Raw genomic sequence first — 19,911 nt, 5'->3', positions numbered from 1 at the left:
TGCTTTGTCAGCCATGACATCATGTGATTTTAGTTCTCTGTGTGTAAACTGTGGCTGTCTCTGTGTTTTAAATACAGCTGCAGCTGCACAGGCCCAAGCTGAGGAGCGGCGCAGCTTGGCAGGAAACAGTCCAGGACCTACTACCAACCCACCAGCTAAACCTCAGGGGTGTAGGCCAGGTAAATGACACCACACCCTGACACAGAAACAGATTGGTTCTCACAGATGCTGCCCTGTCACTGCATTATTGTCTTCCATAATCTGAACCATTAGATGCAACACAATCCACTTCCACCATCCTCTCAGTATGGCTTACTGCAGGTTAACCTTAGTCATCATGTTATTACTGTAACAGGTGACAAAGCTCATTAATGACAGTCACATGCACACATCTGCCCTGTCCCAAAGCCTTTGTAACACTATGCTGCATTGTAATCCACCCTCAAGCTTTCTGTATGTGTATTACTGCACGTGTTTTACCTTTTAACCACATACTTTGTACACATGTATGTTTGCAGTCATTGACGGTGCCTCACTTAGAATAGACGATCGACTGCGAGTGGCAAAAGAGAGGAGAGAGGAGGCAGATAAACAACAAGGTAAGAAAGTGATCCCAGTTCCTGTGGGAAAAACATTATAGCCAAGGCATGGCGACAGTGAATCATCAATAATCAAATTAATTTGTTTTCATTTGTCAGTCAATTGAAAATATTTGGATTTTCAGGCTAAAACAAGACCGATGAAGATGTTACCTTAGGATGTATAAATTATAAAGAACATTTTCGCAGTTTTGTGTCATTGTGTAGTCCAAGCTATTAACCAGCTAATGAAGAAAATAAATGATGAACCCTCTGACTCGAGCAGATTCTGGATATTTTTTACTCCTGTTACAATTTTCTTCACTGTAGGTTCCTTTTAGGTGGCCCTGTATGCTATAGATATTTTTTTAGTTACATTTTTATTTTGTTCCCATACTTGTTTCTGTCTGCAGCCCACTTCAGTGAAAAAGTCCCTACAGTTTTATGTCACATGACTCTTAATTGCATCTAAGTCGGGTAATGATTTCCTGTTTGTGCAGGGGAGCACGGATTTTTTTATTTTTTTGCACAATCTGGTCACTGCAAATTGTTATTTTTGGCAAATATTTAAATGGCACATGTAGAATAAGGAGAATTTCATTATCATATATCATGATCGGTTGAAGGACTGTGCACAAGTTGAAATTCCAATGATTTTTCCTGTTGTTATAGTTTCTTACAATGATAAATGGTATGACTTTGGTGCTATAAAAAGTAACTTTCAGACCCACCGACAGATTTTGCGGTTCAGAGGGTTACTCAGTAAAGAATATGAGTCCTTACTTTATTTTGTACGCTCTTGATAAAGTGATTATTCCACACAAATAAGAAGGTAACATACTAATAAGTCACTTTTTTCCTGCATGCACTCTCTGTCCATGTGTGCACATACTGTACATGTGGTCAGCTTTGCGAGAGTCTCAGATCATGGAGCGGGAGCGCAAGGCCAAGCTGCAAGTGGAGCGTCAGATAGAGGAACGTCAGAAAAAAGTTGAGGAACAGCGAAGGAAGGAGGAGCAAAAGCGATTGGCCGTGGAGGAGAAGAGGAAGCAGAAACAGGAAGAAGAGAAGGTAGCTGCAACACGGATGGTGGCAGAGTCTTCTGAACAATTTTTACTCAGCTGATGCTTGTGGATAAATGTATTAAATTAACATAGAAACACAGGTTTACGTTTCACCGTCTCGCGCATATTTTTGAAAAGGGGATAACAGCACAATTGTCCACACACTGTTGTGACAGCTACACTCTGCACAGATCTTACCTCGTCTGCTTCTGTTTCAAGGGCAAATGTTGCTCTGCTCTAAATGACTTGCATTTTTCTGTTCCTCTCTCTTTGTTTTAATGCAGGAGCACTACGAGGCAGTGATGAGACGGACATTGGAGCGTAGTCAGCGAGTGGAGCAGAGACAAAAAAGATGGTCTTGGGGAGGCCTGTCCCCAGACTCAGAGGGACGAACAGGTAGAGACTTTTTGTTAACCTTGATTTATCCTTTCCGTTCTGTGTTTACTGTTTAATATGACTTTCACCGTCTCTCTGCCACATCACATTGAAGAGCCACCAAGGATACCCAGAGAGCTCCTCACCTCTTTAGAACAAGTCGTGAAAGTGGTCCACAATGTGATCTTGTGTCACCACAGTTGGAATGAAACCCAGCCACACTGTGCATAAAAGCCGTTCAAATCTTTTACTTTTTTTTTTTTGCCAACACCTGATCATGATGCCGGATAAGATGTTTTGTTGTGTAGTTAATCAATTATGATCATCAAATCACAACACTTTTATCTATAAACACGCTCTTAAACTAGTACAGAATGCACACATTAAGAAATAGGTGTTCTAAATGCATTTGTTTTTCAGAAATACAGTGTCAGTTTACTATATCCATTTATTTCTTTAGACAGTGTCAGGCAAAGGCTTATGGCTGTCAGCCAGCTTTCACCCTCATCTCTCTTTCCTTGTCCGAAAGATTTCCTCGTCTTGTGTTTTATTGCTCCTCCCTGAGAGCTGTGTTTTCCCACAGGAGATTCTGATGCCAGTGCCTCATCTCCAGTAACTATAGTTATCTCCCCTGCCTCGCCAGAAAAGCCACCAAGAAATCGACAAGGTTTTTTTTGTTGATCATTTGCTCACAAATGTAGCAACACAGCATGAACTGGCACTGGCACTCCAGATACCTGGGTTACCTTCTTTCCTCTCCACCAACACTTCCCATCCATAATTCTCACCTGCATTCTAACTGGCAGTTTTTCACTAACAACTTTGTATGAGGCTTTTGTTCTGAAAGTGCTTTGGGGTTGGTTATTGGCTGTAAGTGAAGCTATAGGTTTTCACTCACTCACACTGAGAAGTAGGGCTGGGCGAAAAAATAAAATAAATTGATGTTAGACCTTCCAGTTCAACCCAGCTTTACTCATATTGATACGTGTAATAAATGAATTCTTTTACATGGGCAGTCAGCATATCCGTAATGCTCTGGAGTCTTTTTTTGTCTATAACTCCAACAAAAAATGAAAGCTCACTTTATTCACCAGCCGTTAATAGTTAGCGTGTGCTAGCAATTTTTGTTAATGCAACACATGCACTGACATCCTGTGAGGGCGGTCAGAATCTCACTAATGTTCGAAAAAGAAACACTAAAGGAAGAACTCTACAGATGAAAACGAGCTTTGTTAGTCCTGAGGGCACGCTGTCTTCATTAAACACAAAATAAAGCCATATTCAATGCAAGAATAAGTTAACTGCAAAGAGAAGCACCACCAATTTGTTTCAGCATCTTCACACTACCTTTTCACAGAATATTCTGTGTCCGTGTCCCAGAAAATGTAACAATTTTTACCAACAACACAGCAGCCCATTGCACAGTGTTTGCTGGCACTAATCTATATGCATTTAGTTTTAGTTGTCATTATTGATTTTCTGAAGTAACAAAAGATGTTGAACAAGAAAAATACTCTTACTGGCCACTGTAAAGCAATACAGTGCTTGTAATTACAACTGTCCATATTAAGGAATTTATGCTCAAGTGTACTGACAAAATGTAGACCGTTAAACCGATGTATATATGGCAGTTAAATGGGACATTGATTGTAGGTGATATTGCCCAGGCCTACTGTCATACACTTTGTGGCCACATATTGCATTATTATTGCATATTGCCCATTGGAACAGTAATAAACAAAGGATCAATGTATCTGGCATGAAAAATGTAACATTGTTGATCCTCTTCTCTTTACTAACCACAGTGTCTGTTATGGTATATATTTCCATGGAAACATGTACACTTCTTTACATTGCATTGGAAGTACATTACATCAGTGGGTTAATGAGAAATTCGTATCACTTAAAACAGTATAGTTTCTCTGCACTCTGTTTTAGGCGTATCAATGAAGCACTTCATCAAGAACCTACTAACCTTTGCCTGAGGGATTACAGTCTCGCAGAACCCTGTACTCCCTTGTATGCACCCAAATTCCCTCCCCCTTTGGCTGTCCTTCAATGTAAACCCCGCCTCCCTTGTCTGTCTTTCCTCCTCCCTCTTAGTGGACAAGCGCTCCACATCCATCATGAACCTGAAACAGCCATCTGAGGCTGGCATCAGCAAACGCCTATCCTCCTCCTCTGCCACCCTCATCAAGTCACCTGACAAAAGTAAGTCTCCGCTCTTCCCTCCCTCCCTTCCATGCCTTGTTTGTTCCTTCTCTCCTTACTCCCCCACCCACCCAGCAATCCAGTGCTGCATCTTAGCCAACATAATACATTCCGGACAGCCGTTTTATCAGCCATGTGAACGCTTTTTTGTGATTATTTATGTGTGAATTTTTCCAGGTGACTATCTCTAGATGATCTGGAACAAAACCATGTTTTCTACGAACCCTAGGACTACTTTGAACTCTGACCCTTGCTCTTTTTCATATCCAGGGTTTAACACACAGCCTTACTGGTGCACAGAGAGAAATTGGCAAAGTTGTCTTAGCATCTGTCTCTGGTCCAGAAACCTCTGTAATCGATCGCTTGTGTTCATTATAGGTCTCTTTGAAGCACAGAATTAATTCTTCATGGTTTTTAAAGGGTCCCAATCACCACATTGTGATGTGTTTGTCTTACATCATAGTGATCTAGAAAACAATCACTCTTCTCTCACAATATTCTTGAGCCTATTTAGTTTTAAAAGGAAAGCATACAAACTATTAACAGAAAAATCCTGAAAAGGGTATTGATTTCTGCAGAAAATAGTCCGTACATTCAGGTGAATAGTATCTCTCCATTGCTTCTGTGGGCTGCCAGTGCCATATTCTAACTTTTGACACAAATTTTTCACTGTGCTTTTCAAATTGTTATATTCTAAAAATTCCGAGAGACTTTTGTACCATATACAAGATAGTGTTATGTAATTTCACCACTGGGTGTTTCGTCATTGTCTCTCAGGTGTTAAGCCAAGGAGTTCATCTTGTAACCGGTTGCCTAGCAATGCTGCTCAGGCCAGTAAGGAAGACGGCAAAAAGCTTCAGGTGGAACAGACAGGTGCCAAAGACTCCCTCTCCATTCTACTCTCATAAAAAAGATGACATACAATACACAATTTGTCAAACCTCTACATTATAAATTGAGTCTTTTCACTGCCATGTCAACCACATATCAAGCTAGCATGCTGCTTGTTGTTTGGTCAGAATGCTGTTAAGATCTACATAAAACTAGGAAACTATTTAAGAAAAATTAGGTCAGAGAAGGTCAGATGTGGCAGTTGAAAGTCTTGTCTGTGTATTTAGCCATTATCTCTTACACTGGGACATCAGTTGCTGTCAGCCCTAATCTGATGACTCACATAAAGCCAAATGAAGCGCACATGACTTGTGAACTTTCTCTGGGGTTTCCTCATTGACTCCTTCCAGTGCCTGCTTGGCTATAACTCCACTTTCATGTCTGTAGGCCGTTCTATGAAGAAGAGAAGTACCTCCCTCACGCGAGTAAGTGTGGGCAGACCACAGACCCCTTCCAGACCTGATAAGGGGGCAACGGATGATCAAGGTGGCTAGCATGAACAATCAGCATGCACCGCTCAGGCCTTCATCACTGAATAACAAGCATGTGGCACTGATGTTAATGGCTTCTCATTCTAAATCCACATGTTTTTTTAAGTCTTTAACAATAATATCTGCTGCTGGACGCTTTGGGGGGTAAAATTGTTATTTATCGCAATTCAGCCTCATGGAGCTCGAGGGTTTTTTAACTGATGCTCTCTTTTTGCGGCATATGTCCTCTTTCTAACTATGCTGTCCTTTGCTCTCTCACTGACTGCTCAATTGCCCCTCAGGCAGATGCTAATTTTGCCACACTGTTTGTCTGTGATTTACAGGGTGCACTGCTTGTTTCATCACCTTTTCAACCTTTTTGCTGTCTCAGTCTACCAGATCCTGTACTGAGCCATGTTTCTCACTGCTCACAGCTGATTTTTTTTTAACCATTAATTGTTTTCTTTTAAGTGTCAACACAGGAATGATTTTGTTGTGTGGCTTGTTTGCACTAACACTGAGTATTGTTGTGTTGTCACAAAGTGTTTATTGTCTTCTCCCTCCAAGAGGACGTCATAGCTGGATTTAAGTTGCTCGTGCTTCAGTGTGGTGTGTGTCAGTGCCATCCCATCATAGCAGCACCAGAGCACAGAAATGACCAAAGCAACTCACTGCCGTCTGTGCATTTCCATTAACCACCAATGCTTTTGTTTGTCTTTTAGCCATATCTGCCTCTTTGTCCTGGTGAAATTGTAAAGATGTCCATGTTCTGTACACATGTTTGTTCTGTGTGGTTAACTTGAGCACAAGTACTACACAGTTACCATCATTCATACTGAACTATGACCTTATCACAGACTAATAACAGAGATATTTACCTGCGTTTATAACAGCAAGCCATGCTGCCATGCTCCCTGGGCTGGCACTCAACAGTTAACACAAATCAAGTCTGTCAACAACAGATGTCCTCTCAGTGAGGGGTTACAAAAGGAAGTGAGAATCTGCAATCTCCTTTTGAAGAGCTAACATTTAGGGACATGTGGAAAAATCAACCAGTCAACCACTCCTTTGTAGTTTAGGTAGCAAGAACAGCCTAAATGGGGAATATTCAATTCTTCCATTTCATAGAACCAAGGGCTCTTAGCTTCTGCTGTGAATTCAAGGTCCACCATAGTGCTTTTGTAACATGCTGACTTGCTCAGTATTGGCTAATGTATTACTAGAAAGGCTGTAGTCAGCCTCCTTATTTGGATGGTTTCAATGTGGCACTTTTTTTTTTTATCTCATCCATTTAAAACATTGCACAGCTGAAGCTAAAGAACTCCTGCACGGTCACAGTCACTCACCCTGTTACTTAGACTTTGATCTGTTTCACTTCTCATCTTCCTCCCCAGTAGTATTCCTCTGCTGTCTTTGAAGTTCATTAATGGTTTGTTTTTCCCATCAGCACACCTTCCTCTGCCTCAAGGAACCATTGATTTGACCTTATTGTCTACTTTGACTTATGTTTTAACTGATATTCAGTTACCAGACAATCGGTCTTTGATCTGTCTCAGTACTTTTCCATGGTGTCCTTTACTTACTGTCTTTTATTGACTATCCTTGTTTCACTGAGTATCACTGAAAGTTAAAAGGATAAAGACAGTTGACAAAGAACCCATGTAAGATTATGGAGACATAACTTTTGATACTATATGTTAATTCTTCCCTGTTAAATCACATGGTGACCCTTCTTTTCCCTTCATTCCCCATTCTTATCATCTCTTTCCCTCTTGGCCTTTTTGTTCTTTTCTGCTGTTTTTCGGTGATTTTTCGGCCGTGTAGCTCGCAGGGCACCGGCCAGTACTGTGGATGAAGGGGTCCTTAATCGCCTGCTCACCCCCACCCAGGCCTCACTAGCTAGGAGCAAGAGCGCCGCCGCCCTGTCCGCTGAAGGAACAGATGCTCCAGGTAACCTCCACTTGGGAGACCCTGACAGAGGAAGGATGGCTAGACCCACATCTTGGTCATCCCTGTTGAAATGCCATTTTGCCATTAGAAGGTCCGCCCAGTCACTCCCAGTATCGCTTCTCATCCCAGTACCCTGCCACAGACTCATGCTTTTGAAACAGTCCTTTGAAAAGTGAATGGTGGCCCCGTGGTGGTGGAATTACCGAAGTCTGTCTGCAGCTCTTTGTGTAAAAGCCACTATTGTAGTGATCAGCTGTTTACGTATGTACGATAATAATTGGAGGCAAAATACGCTCATGTGAGAGAATATAGTCACTCAGTAAATATTGACACACACACACAGAGGCTCAGCTCACATGCACTCTCAGATCTGACACAATTGGCTGTTGTGTGCTGAGCCGTGCAGGGCAAACATGGTCAGTAGCATTTGTCCGCATCTGAGGAGCCTCAGGGTCCATGCTGGGAGATTTACTCTAAGCTGCTTACCTATTGGTTCTTGTTACGTCAGAATGAGACTGTTGTGCTATTCCATGTGTTGTGGTAGTGAGACCAGAGTGCAGGCGACTTCATAGACACTTAGAGTAACACAAATAATTTTTTCCCCCGACATTATGTAGTAAAATATGCTGTAAAGCCATCTAGGTGTGGTTTTATGTCCCACTGGATGACTTTTATGTCTTAGATTTTATGTGAACGGGTTCTTTATGTGTAGCACTGTGATGGGGATGATCTACAGTACATAGGACAGCAGTTTAGGATATACATAAACCTAGCCTGGAGACAACCTGTAGTGTATCTCACACACAGATGAATCCTGCTTTTTTTCTTGCTGACAGTATGTTTTTAAGGACAGAAAGTACCGTACTGTACAACACTGACTCACTTCAAAGCTGCAACTGTACTCCTGCTGTTGGTTTTAGGTTGTGGTGTTTATTGACTGGCCATTACAAACCCATTAGTGGCTATGGATCTTCTGCTAAGTATAGACCCGGTTGAAACACGACTCATCCACATTAGCAGCAGTGGTGGTAGCTCATAGCAGTGCCGATTTCATAGTCACCAGTGCTGCTTGGTATGCAGACAGAATGAAATACAGAACACGTTTGTGACCAGGCTGTGGCAGGGAGAGTTCTTCAGGTCTTGGGATTATGATGGCTAATCCCTCAATCTGACACATCAAGCCAGTGGAGAACACTATTTCCTCTACGTAGACTGGATGCTAAAGAAAGTGCTTTTCAGCCACAGCACGTTTAGAGTTCTTCTGAAGTAACATAAGTGTTTTAGATCGTTGCTGCTTCATAGATAGTTGAAATTGAGCTGTCCCGAAACCACAGCAAAAGCTACCTTTTCTGTCTGATCTGGAACGGTCACAGTGAGATTGCTGAAAGGATCTGAACTGCATATTACACTCTTTTTGTAGTTACTGTACAGTTACACTATCAGCATTCACTGTGTGTTTAGTGTACTAATAAATCTGTGTGATGTGTGTGCAGTGTCAGTGTGTGTTGTACTGTGTTGGTGGTAGGTTTTATCTAGTTGTTGCTGTGCTGTGGTGCTTGGTGTTCCGATTTGTTCGTGTTGTGTCCAGAAGCTTTGGCACCTGTGGAATGTTTGGGTTTTGTGTGAGACCGTTGCGCTCTGCTCATCATGTCTCCAGTAATTTCCCACCCATTCGAAGCTTCACAAATCAAGCTATTGCCTGCATAAAGTGCTATGTCTAACAAATTGCTTTTTTTTGTGCTCTTCTCCCCTCACAAAAACACTCTCCTACATTTCTATCAACCATCAACTGCCCTCCCTCCTTCTCTTTTTTGCCTCTGTTTTTCCCCCCACTTCTCTTTATTATTCTTTCCTTTTGCTGCTTTGCTGCCCAACATGGTCGCTTGTCACTCCTCCCATTGGTTGTACTCCCCTGGTCCCGCGATGACTGTGTCCTTTACCAGAGTGTCACCTGTGTCCTCGCTCAGCCTCAGCCAGTCCCCTGCACCCACCGCGTGGACCCGTGCGCAGCCGCAGCATTGACCGACAGAAGAGCGGCATGACCACATCTGTGTCGGCTGATGGAGCCCTCGACCCTTCACTGGTGAGGATGCTTTTTGACGTTAAAATTACTAACACCACTGGCCTACAAAGAGAGCTGTTTGAACCAGACATTTACCCAATTAAATGGGTAATGTTTAAAACAACTCTATACTAGTTGAAGAGTTTTGCTGATTCATTTACAATACAAGGATGAATTTACAGTCAGTGAGTCAGGCAGTTTACCTGTACTGATGGAGTAACCTGGATGTTCTGTATTCAAACTGCAGATGAACAATTGATACATGCAGTTTATTACATGTGTAGAATCATGAGAATATCTTGAGTAGCAGTAAACTATTATGTTTTTGGAAAAATAGTTGAATGTTTATCTGAAAGCTTTTTGAAAGGGCCAGAAAAACACAAAATATATACTTTGAATAAGACTATGCAGTAAAAATTACTATTTGAGAAACCACATTTTGCTTTGATTTGCCAGCAGCTGTAAGATTTTGGAAATATGGATAGACTTTTTATTAGATGACACATAAACATTTTTTGGCGGTACTGGAAGAGAGGGATTATTATTCCAGAAGCTGCCTAAAGACCAGGGCAGACTTAAAGGCGCTCTGGTGTTTCAGTAGTGACAGCAGGTGCTTTTCTACACTGAATGACATCAATGACTCTGATTTATATGCACGCATCTGCCTACATTTGCCTGTCAAAGTATTTCTGCTGGATGCTAACCATAGGGAAATGTTGTTCCTCCAGCTGTTCTTTGGCCAGTGCTGGTCACTCATTTAACCTTGTTCATTTAAATGGTAGAATTTATCCTACTGCGACTCATCTTGATCTATCTCAGTGTTCTCACTTGGTGGCCTGTAGTGCCTGGCGCTCTCTCATAACCTGCCTCTCCTTCTCCTCTGTGGTTGTGAAGGGCTTCATTGTCGTAGCATTAGACAAAGGGATCCACAGTGACCTGATTATGGACAGATCAGGCCATGTAAAGTAGACCCCTCCCAGACCCTGGGGCCTAATGTAAAAAGCCTTTGACTTTTCTCACCATTTCATTGTCTCTTCTTCTCCACATGTACACCCTGGTGTGATGATAATTGAAATTCACAGCCTCATGCTTAGCACTCAGACTTTGCCTGACATTTGGGTTGCATTTTGTCTGCCTGTATTACATGCTAGCTTAAAGAAATGAAATATTTTCTTTTTAAACGAAAGATCAGAATCAATTTAAGAAAACGATATTAATGATTTAAAGGTACACTTAGTATTTTTTGCGCAAGAATCGATGTCCAAGTTTTGGAAGCTCGTGAAAGGATATTATGAGGAGTTTATGTTCACAATGTAAAGGTTTTGTAGCTGCTGATGTGTCTTTGCAATCGGTTCTCTCCTTTATACAGCCATCCTGTGTCTATATACTGTTCCTGCTACAGTGGTACATGAAAAGGAAATTAATTTCTACCAAGTTATAAAACTGGAGCTTGTCTGTTTATTTTCTCACATAGTCTTTCCTGCTTTTTCAAAGAGGATGATAACTAAAGGTTAGCAAGTGTCTTATTAGAACATTTTCATGTTGGATACAGAAAAAGCATTGTAGCAGATTCAGATTTTTTTTTTTTTGTATTCAGTAAACATGGCTTGGGGTGTACAGCACTGCATATTTGAGTCTGTCTGAGAGTCACATGTATGTGTTCTGCCCTCTTTCATCATGTTTACGGTAAAAAACTCAGCCCATGGGCATTACGAATAGAGTTGGTAAAACCTGAGCATTGTGTCACTGTCATGTGCCAGTGAGGCTACATGAGGCAGAGGCAGAAGAATATAAGGAAGTCGGTGGTAAATTTAAATATTTGCTAGGTTACTTACTTAATTTTCTTGCTTCATATTGATGAGTGCAAGTGGAAGTAACAAAATTTGGGAACCACTGACAGACCGAGAGGTTGTTTTTTGCTCCTTTTTTTTCCCCTGTCAGTCCAATCTAATTGCATGATTTGTAACTGCTTTGTTTATAATGTAATGATATTTCCATGTCCATTATTATGTTATGCTAGGCAAGAGTTTGTGGGAATTACCTTTTTGTTCTTGAAACAATTCTAGTTCAGAGAATCTCTTGATGGCCTTCTCCAATTCTGTCTTTTTATGTGAAACCACAGAAGGACAAGCACTCATCTACCCCTGGGGGGCAACGTCCTGCCTCCCCATCCTCTACCCTGGGACGCAACCGCTCACCATCCCCAGCCCCAAATTCAGCTCCAAAGAGGACACCTTCCCCAGCATCATCCAAGTAGGACTCTTACCATTTTCTCCATTTAAGTTGTTGGACTGGTTGGTTGCAACCTTTCATTTTAATTTGATTGTGAATCAAAATGAACACAACACACGTTTTCTTCTGATAGGCAAAGTCCTAAGATGCGCCCACCTTCACCAGGTGCAATGAAACAACGTCCCCCATCTCCCCAGCCGACATCAAGCAAGCCCCCACCCATCCAGAAGCCATCCCTCACTCCAACAGGGCCCCCAACCTTGCGAAAGAGGGACTCTAAATCCAAGGATCTATGTCCTGTTCAGGCTGTGTCTCCACAGTCCTCTGATGCCAGCAAGACCAAAGACAAAGATGGTGAGTAGTTAACATTAATGAAAATACAGCCCAAAGTAAAATGCATCATATATTTTGATTCAGCAGCCAGTGACAGTGAACAGTCATGATCATACTTGCAGACACTGTCATTCTGCCAACCAGGATGTTTGCCTGAATGCAGGCACTGATGCATCTGGACATAAAATCAATTTTAGCGGTTGAAGTAACCCAGCAGAACAAACTGAAATCCTAACTAAATAAACAGGACTTATGTTCTCTGCCATGTAGGACCAAACCTACTTAAAGTTATACCCACAAAAAATTAAAGTAAGTTCTTTGTTCTCTGATATTTTGCTGAAGCATGTCCTAGTCCAGGGAATTACCCATAAATAATTGGGTATTCCTTAATCTTTTGCAAGTAAGAGATTATTTCCACACAAAGGCTTCTTGCTAATTGTTCCCCATGTATTCCAGACTCCTGTTCCAGTTGCACTACGTTAAAGAATGCAAACAGAAGTTAAATAAAAATGACAAGAGTTCTTGGATCCAAAAATAAATTACATCAGGAAGATTTGAGATTACTAAATTATTAAAATCAATAGTAAATTTGCTTGTGATTCTGGTATAATGCAGTGGTCAGTTTGATTTGAGGATAATAGAGTGTTATTATTTGTCTTAATAGATAGGACATAAGCAGAACTGGGTTTGTGTGCATGTTGCAAACTGACGTGGCAGCAGCTTGGGCTGCAATAAATCTCACTAGAGCAGGAGACCTATTAAGTCCCAGCTGGAGTCGCATCCTGTTGAGATCTGGATTTGTTGCTTCTGCCACCTCCTGGAGAGAATCATGCTCTGCAAGGTAAAAGCTTTAGAAACAGTTTAATACTAAATGGATCCAGGCAAAGGCTGTTTTTCACTGCTTTAGAAAGATGTAAAAACCAAATTGCTGAACATGGCACAGTTTAGACATGTTTAGATAGACAAATTGGTTTTGGAGTGTACAAAAAGATTAAATACTCCTTAATAGATGCACAGTTAAAAATAACAGTATGAGTGGGAGCACATTTAACACCTGTGCTCAGAGATTTGCAACATTGCAGTAACATAACCTAAAATACTCAAAATTATTGAAACTTTAAAATTAATAAACATAAAATTCTAAATATCATGTAAATGGAATTGAAAAATCTCTGATAGACAAATTTATTTCACCTTAATGTAGCATTATCCTATTCCCTAACCCCCATGTGCTGTACAGTATGTGAATTCCCATAGAGTTTTCTCAAAGAGCACAGAGGTGATCATGTGAAAGTTACACAACACTGTATCAGACCAGATTCTTGTCTTTTCTGCTTCCGTCTTACTCTGCCATGGCTGGCCTCCTCCACCAATCAAGAGCTCTCCTCCCCCAGTCATCTGTCAACCTCGAGTGTCTCATGAAGGGCCAGATGCTGTGCCCTCAGGTCAGCACTACAAGGAGAAATGGCTGTCATGGTGACAGAAAGTGCTAAAATTATCTTCTGTGTTTGTCTTCCCACCTCTCAGACTCAAAGTCTGGCACCAACTCAGCCGCTGAGGCAGCAAAGATCCTGGCGGAAAACCGCAGACTGATGCGGGAGCAGAAGGAGAAAGAGGAGCAACTTAGGATACAGAGGGAGGAAGAGGAGAGGTAAAGCTATTGGAACTGTTGAGTGAATCTCTTATTGTTTGCCATCAGATAGGATAAGAGTAAAGCACCAACACTGTTAAATTTGCTGGGTTTAAGTCGACCAAAATCACACCTACACTATCGTTCAAAAGTTTGGAGTCACCCAGACAATTTCATGCTTTCCATGAAAACTTATACTTTTATTCATGTGCTAACATCACTGCACAAGGGTTTTCTAATCATCAATTAGCCTTTCAACACCATTAACTAACACAATGTAGCCTTAAAACGGGAGTGATGGTTTTTGGAAATGTTCCTCTGTAACCCTATGTAGATATTCTATTAAAAATCAGCTGTTTCAGCGAGAATAATCATTTACCACATTAACAATGTCTGTACTGTATTTATGATTCATTAAATTTTATCTTCATTGAAAAAAAATGCTTTTCTTTCAAATATAAGGACATTTGTAAGTGACCCCAAACTTTTGAATAGTAGTGTATATATGAACAACAGACAAAGCTCACTATTTTGGACCCCATAAAACTCAGCTGGTTGTAACTTTTTTTTAAAGCTCGTGAGATTTTCAAGCTACATGTATTTACACTGTTCACTGGTAGAAATGGCCTGTGCTTCAGTATGTTTTAAGCCAAGAGCTGCTGTTTCTTGATTTAATCAGGCTGAGGAAAGAAGAAGAGAAGCGTTTAGCAGAGGAGGCTCGACTGAAACGCCTTGAGGAGGAAAAGAAGCTTGCAGAGGAAAGAAAAATAAAAGAAGAAGAAGAAGCTCGTCTAGCAGAGGAGGAACGGGTGAAACTAGCGGAAGAGGAAGCACTGAAACAGGCCGAGCTCCAGAAGGAACGGGAGGAAGCTGAAGCAAAGGCCCTAGAGGAGGCCGAGAGAGTCCGCCAGGAGAGAGATCGCATTATGCAGCAGAACCAACAAGAACGTATGGAAAGGAAGAAGGTAGGATGGAAATGGGAGCCAATCTTCACTTTATTTGGATCTTGTTTCATCTGCTATTTCCAGATCGAATAGTGTCTGTAAAGAATCTGAGACGATCAGCTACAGAAAACTCAACTGGGATTTTCATCATCTATGTTTACTGTTCATATATTTGTCTTTTAACCTTTATTTAGCCAGAATTTTCTTTTGAGATCAGTGTCTTCTTCGCAAGGATCCTGACTATAGTGGGATCACAGTAATTTTAAATCAATGTCTAATGTAAACACAAATCAAAGAAATCGGTTATTAAAATGTTATCTTCACTTTTTATTTCAGAGAATTGAAGAAATAATGAAGAGAACCAGAAAAGGGGACCAAAATGACTTAAAGGTGAGTTCACATGCATTCAGCCCATACATCTCCAAGTGTACGTGGAGAAACAGTTCTTTGCTATGCGTTGGTTAACATCTCGATCGTGTCTCCTGTGTAGAGAGATGATGATAAATCCTCACAGGAGAATGAAGATGAGGGAGTGGATGAAATAAACTGTGAAACCAAAAGTAAGTTTTTCTTAGCTTTTACTTTGAAAACACCCTTGAGATATCAGAGTACAGTTACATTTTTATGACACGTGCATGCATACATATGCATTTTTAAGTTAGTTTTTTGTCACTGACAGTGGAGGTTTGTCGTTCTTACACTCCACATAAATGGCTTGTTTGTGTAAATTTACAAAATCTTTCCATCGTTGCTGTAGCCCACACGGATGATCTTGCCATGGAAGCTGACAAAGATGAGTATGATCTGTCCTGTGGTGAGCCTGCTCCACGAGAAGAGCCTCTGGGCAGTGTAAATGGAAAGTCAGAAACGGACGATAAGGAGAATAACGACACAAACACAGAAGAGACTCAGGCAGGAAGGTATGACTATGGAGAAGATAATGAAACTCACACAGGAACTGCTTGGTGTTATTTTGACCGTATTTCTAAGGAATAAAGATTATAAGGGGGTGAAATTTGCAGGGTTTAATAAAGAATGTGGCGCCTACATACTTCCTGTAGATCAGAGGAGATTTTATCTTGAGCCATGTCAAAACTGCCACCGCTATTGCTTTGCATATAAAATCCCACATAGCAGCTGTGGCGTGTTATTTCTGAAGAAAAGCACCACTTTTGTCACATAGCATGTTTTATTTGTGTAAAATGCTAACTCTGCTATGTAATTTCATTCAGTTTATTTTCATGGCAGTAACGACATCAATCATCTCAGGAAACTTTACATATGAAGGTCAACAGACAATATTATGTCATGGCGAGAAACCCAGCAAATATTTTGAATAAATATTTTGGAGACAGGAAGAAAAAATAAAGTTCATTTTAATGGGAGAAACCTCTGGAAAGGTGAAGGTCTGTCCTCCCATTCTGCGGTTGGAAATTGTATGAACCACAAGTAAGCCTGCAGTCTGAAAGCAAAGTACTCCATTGGAATAATATGGAACCAAGGTCTTAATGATAAGAGGAGTTTAGTCATTACTTGTCCTAATGCCCAAAATTAGATTTCAAAAAATGGAACTATATGTTTATGACCGTTTTTAAGGCTATTCTTCATTTGGAGTGATTGCTCTTGGAGCTGAATTCTGCAGAGAATTAACACATTATCTGTTTGGATCTTTGTGTGGGAGTTGTTGGTTGAAACATACAGAGGAACATCCATCGTATCCCTTGTTGGACTAGACTTTTTTCTGTAATCATGCACACATTTCTCCAGCTCTCACTCTGTAGCAAAGTTGGCTTGTGCTATGAGAAATTTGTCTTGTCACTTCCCCAATCACATTTATAACCTTCCCACACTAACACTCTCTTCCCTTTCTCTAGTCCAGTCCCAAAGAACCGCCTTGTTGAGGGCTCGGAATTCCTGAATGAGCAGGAATCCACCAAGGTGGGGCTGGTCTCAGGCATCAATGGTAAGTCCAACCAGTGGAGCTTTGAGGAACTCATTGACCTCAACGTCCACTCCAAGACCCGACCCCTCATTGAGACAGAGGACTGTAACCAGGTCTTGATCAACTGTGATGAGAGCTCAGATGGGACCAGGGTGGCCTTTGAAGACAAGGGAGCCCCCATCAACACCCTGCATTCCTCTAATCAACCTATAGAAGCCTTGTCAGGTGAGGAGTCAGTTACACTTACTCAGGTACTGACGATGCATGACTTCACGATAGGCTATAACTCTTCTTTCTTGTGTTTCTGTAGAGATTTGATGCTGCAGCCATCGCTGAGAAGCCTCTTACTGTTGCACTCCTAAAGTTGATGTCCAGCCGAGCTCCTTAAAAAAAACCAATCCTCTATCAGTTCCAAACAGCTTCCTCCTCTATCTCCTCCTCCTATTCCAGAGGAAGGAGCACAAGGTGAAGTGGAAAGACACCTTAAGTGCTACATTTGCACCCTACATGATGAGGAAACAAATATATATTTAAAAAAATGTGCTTCAGGGAAATTCTGTATCTTCCTTCAGCATGCTTGTTTCAGGTGTCTTTCCTCTTCCTCTTGTGTTTAGTTCTTCTTTAAAAGGTTTCTCAATGTTGTGTCCAATTTTGATGATGTTTTTTAAGAGTTTTGTCTTTGTCAGGGTTGCGTTGTTGTAATTTATTAATTTTGGCTTCTTTGTTATTGTAATTATTGTTATCATATGTTTAGTCTTTTTTTTTTTCTCTTGTATGAGAATATTCCAGCACACATGCACCATTAGGCTGTGTGAATTACATTGTGAATTAATGGAAGAAACATTCTGTTGTGTCGGGGTTTGGGTCGGGATAACATCCTAGGTTTTGCATGTGATTCATCTAAATTTACTTGACCGGCTGCTGTTTGCAGCATCCAGCAATATGGCCTTATAATTTTTTCCCAAATATGGATTTTTAAGTGCAAATATACTAAAATGTTTGTGCTGCAGCTCATACACGCACAGTTTAGCAATGTCCCATCACGTGAGTGGCTTCCTGCTTCACTTCATCGACCTTTGTCCCTTTCGGTCTGTTTTTTCATGATGGTGTCCCAAAATTCCTCACCCTGTGTTGTTTTCTTCTTTGGCCACTAGAGGGCTTCAGTAGCACAACTGTTACATTACAGGTGAAAAGTGTTGAGATTCACGACAAAACTGTTCTCTGGAGTTTCAACAGTGTGTTGGGGTATTTGGGGCACGTGGTCAATTTAGGTTTCGTTTTTTTTTTTTTTTTGCATATGTACATAGAATTTATGTTTACTAACACCATTGTGATTTAAATGACAGCTGAGTTGAATCCGGTTTTAGTGTCCACTGCATCTGTACCACACAACAGAACCTGGAACACACTAACTCAGACTACAGGCATAAATCCATTGGTTTCATTCATAGCTTCTTAAGACAGTGTGTTACTGAACTGAACTTGAATGTCTAACTGTTCTGGCATAAGTTCACCTTTGCTGAAACCAGAAAATTAGAATTTTCAGTGACCTGGCTTTAGCTTTACAGGAACTACAATTCCCACTTTGTCGACCATTCTTCTGCCAGTGTGGCTTTGTCATTGATTCAACTTGTTTCTTTTAAAATCCCGTCACACTAGCTGCTACATCACACAAAACTCATTTCAACTATTTTTTTAATAGTATAAAATTTGGCTGTTTGTTTATATATGAAAATACATTTCTACATATATTTAAGTGTTATTGTGTTGTGTATATAATCAGTATTAGGCAAATGAAGCCATGTGTAGGATGGGGTGGCACAGGATGTGGATAATTGAAGTCTCTGTGACTGTTAGTGAAGTTTCAGTTTGACTGGTGCCCGGTGACAGAGCTGTGAGGTTGGGGTCGGGCAGCCTGGAAAATTTGCAAAATTTCCATTGAACACTCATAAGAGCTCTGTAAAACAAGGGCCAAGTGGGGACCTCCTACATGTTTCCCGAGATACGGTGTGTGTAACTGTGTTTGTGTGTTAATTAAGCTTTCAGCCTGATATCTGCAAGCCCTAAATCCTAATATTGCCACACGAAGACCAAACAAGTTGACGTTTGGATGACGAGAAGTGTCGTTTATGTTCAACACGTGATGTGAGTTGTGGCTGCCGGTGCTTCTAATGTCATCAAATTACATTTAATATTATGTCGACGGATGTGGGGATGTTGTTGAATAGCTGTGGTAGGCATATCGGCTCAGGTTTCAACTGTTCTACTGTAGTATGAGGAGGGCACGTCCACCAAACACAGCATGACATTGCTCAGACTTGTTTTTGATGTTTTCTGTCTGTTCCTGATATCTCATGAACTGTATTGAAATCTTGAAATTCCCTTTGCTTGAGTAGTCTAAGCACGGGGTTTGGGGACCTTGATTCTTGCCTTGTTCTTTGCTGGCTGACTAAAATCTCTCTGTATATAAAGACTCTGGGCTTTCAGATCCTAGCTTTGATTAATAAGCTCAAAGAATGTAACAGACTCCATAAACCGTCCTGCATTATTTACCGTGTCTCTCAGAGCTGCTCGCTTTTAGCTTTCATACATTATTCATCTAGGAAACATGAGACTCTTTGCACTGTCGCAAATTGCTTGCAATGTTTAAGGAATGGTTACTGAGGAGTAGCTTTACAGACTCTTGGCAAAGCTGTGTGTGATATTTCTGCAAGAAAACAGTAATTTGTGTGTGGATCTGTGATTTGTTCTCACTCAGATGTTTTAGGAGTCTCATTCATAACCCATAACTTGCCTAAACCCAAACTTCCCCCCCAGATCTCTCCTCCTCCATTTTTCACTCATGAGTAGCACCTGTTTGGGGGGCTGTTGTAGTTGCTGCTTGAACAGATATTGTACCTATTCCAGGTCCTGCTGCATCTTTGAGGGCTTAAGTACAGAGCTGAGGGCTCTTAGTCCTCAGCGTTGTCTATAATGATAGGGTAGAACGGTGCCTTAGATTGAGATTTAGTATTTTTATTGTATCACAGTCAACTAAGACAGCTTGTCCTTACCTCGGCCTCGACAATCAGTCTACCCAGCCAGGGCAACTTTGTGAATATGAATATTTCTCTGGAAGATTTACTAACAACGCCCTGTCTACAAATAAAATTTGTACTGTAAATATATCTAAAGTGTACTGAGATGATACAGACTGTTAAAACAATAAAGTCTTGCAAAATATTTCTTT

At 40.9% G+C, this 19,911-nt stretch overlaps 1 protein-coding gene across 6 annotated transcripts in view; it reads left to right on the top strand.

Annotated features, from left to right (window-relative positions):
- Window positions 1-19,904, top strand: part of map7d3 (MAP7 domain containing 3) — a 28,793-nt gene extending 8,889 nt beyond the window's left edge. Inside the window, exons 2-19 of one of the 6 annotated variants that reach the window (XM_022201770.2) lie at window positions 78-179; window positions 519-599; window positions 1,486-1,649; window positions 1,927-2,038; window positions 4,121-4,228; window positions 5,006-5,101; window positions 5,507-5,605; window positions 7,414-7,539; window positions 9,507-9,622; window positions 11,724-11,854; window positions 11,967-12,187; window positions 13,694-13,817; window positions 14,476-14,761; window positions 15,077-15,130; window positions 15,231-15,300; window positions 15,498-15,660; window positions 16,615-16,907; window positions 16,993-19,904. In XM_022201770.2, coding sequence (XP_022057462.1) covers window positions 78-179; window positions 519-599; window positions 1,486-1,649; window positions 1,927-2,038; window positions 4,121-4,228; window positions 5,006-5,101; window positions 5,507-5,605; window positions 7,414-7,539; window positions 9,507-9,622; window positions 11,724-11,854; window positions 11,967-12,187; window positions 13,694-13,817; window positions 14,476-14,761; window positions 15,077-15,130; window positions 15,231-15,300; window positions 15,498-15,660; window positions 16,615-16,907; window positions 16,993-17,000 — 2,354 coding nt within the window. In that variant the 3' untranslated portion in view covers window positions 17,001-19,904. Of the gene's footprint in view, window positions 1-77; window positions 180-518; window positions 600-1,485; window positions 1,650-1,926; window positions 2,039-4,120; window positions 4,229-5,005; window positions 5,102-5,506; window positions 5,606-7,413; window positions 7,540-9,482; window positions 9,623-11,723; window positions 11,855-11,966; window positions 12,188-13,693; window positions 13,818-14,475; window positions 14,762-15,076; window positions 15,131-15,230; window positions 15,301-15,497; window positions 15,661-16,614; window positions 16,908-16,992 lie in introns of all 6 variants that reach the window. The other 5 variants (XM_022201774.2, XM_051954974.1, XM_022201772.2 and 2 more) reach the window with 5 other exon arrangements.
- Window positions 19,905-19,911: the final 7 nt, after the last annotated feature.

This window comes from Acanthochromis polyacanthus, chromosome 10 (genome assembly GCF_021347895.1).
Source record: "Acanthochromis polyacanthus isolate Apoly-LR-REF ecotype Palm Island chromosome 10, KAUST_Apoly_ChrSc, whole genome shotgun sequence".
In the NCBI taxonomy this organism is placed as follows: Eukaryota; Metazoa; Chordata; class Actinopteri; family Pomacentridae; genus Acanthochromis; species Acanthochromis polyacanthus.
The sequence above is the reverse complement of the archived record's forward strand: the minus strand, read 5'-3'. Positions and strand labels throughout refer to the sequence as shown.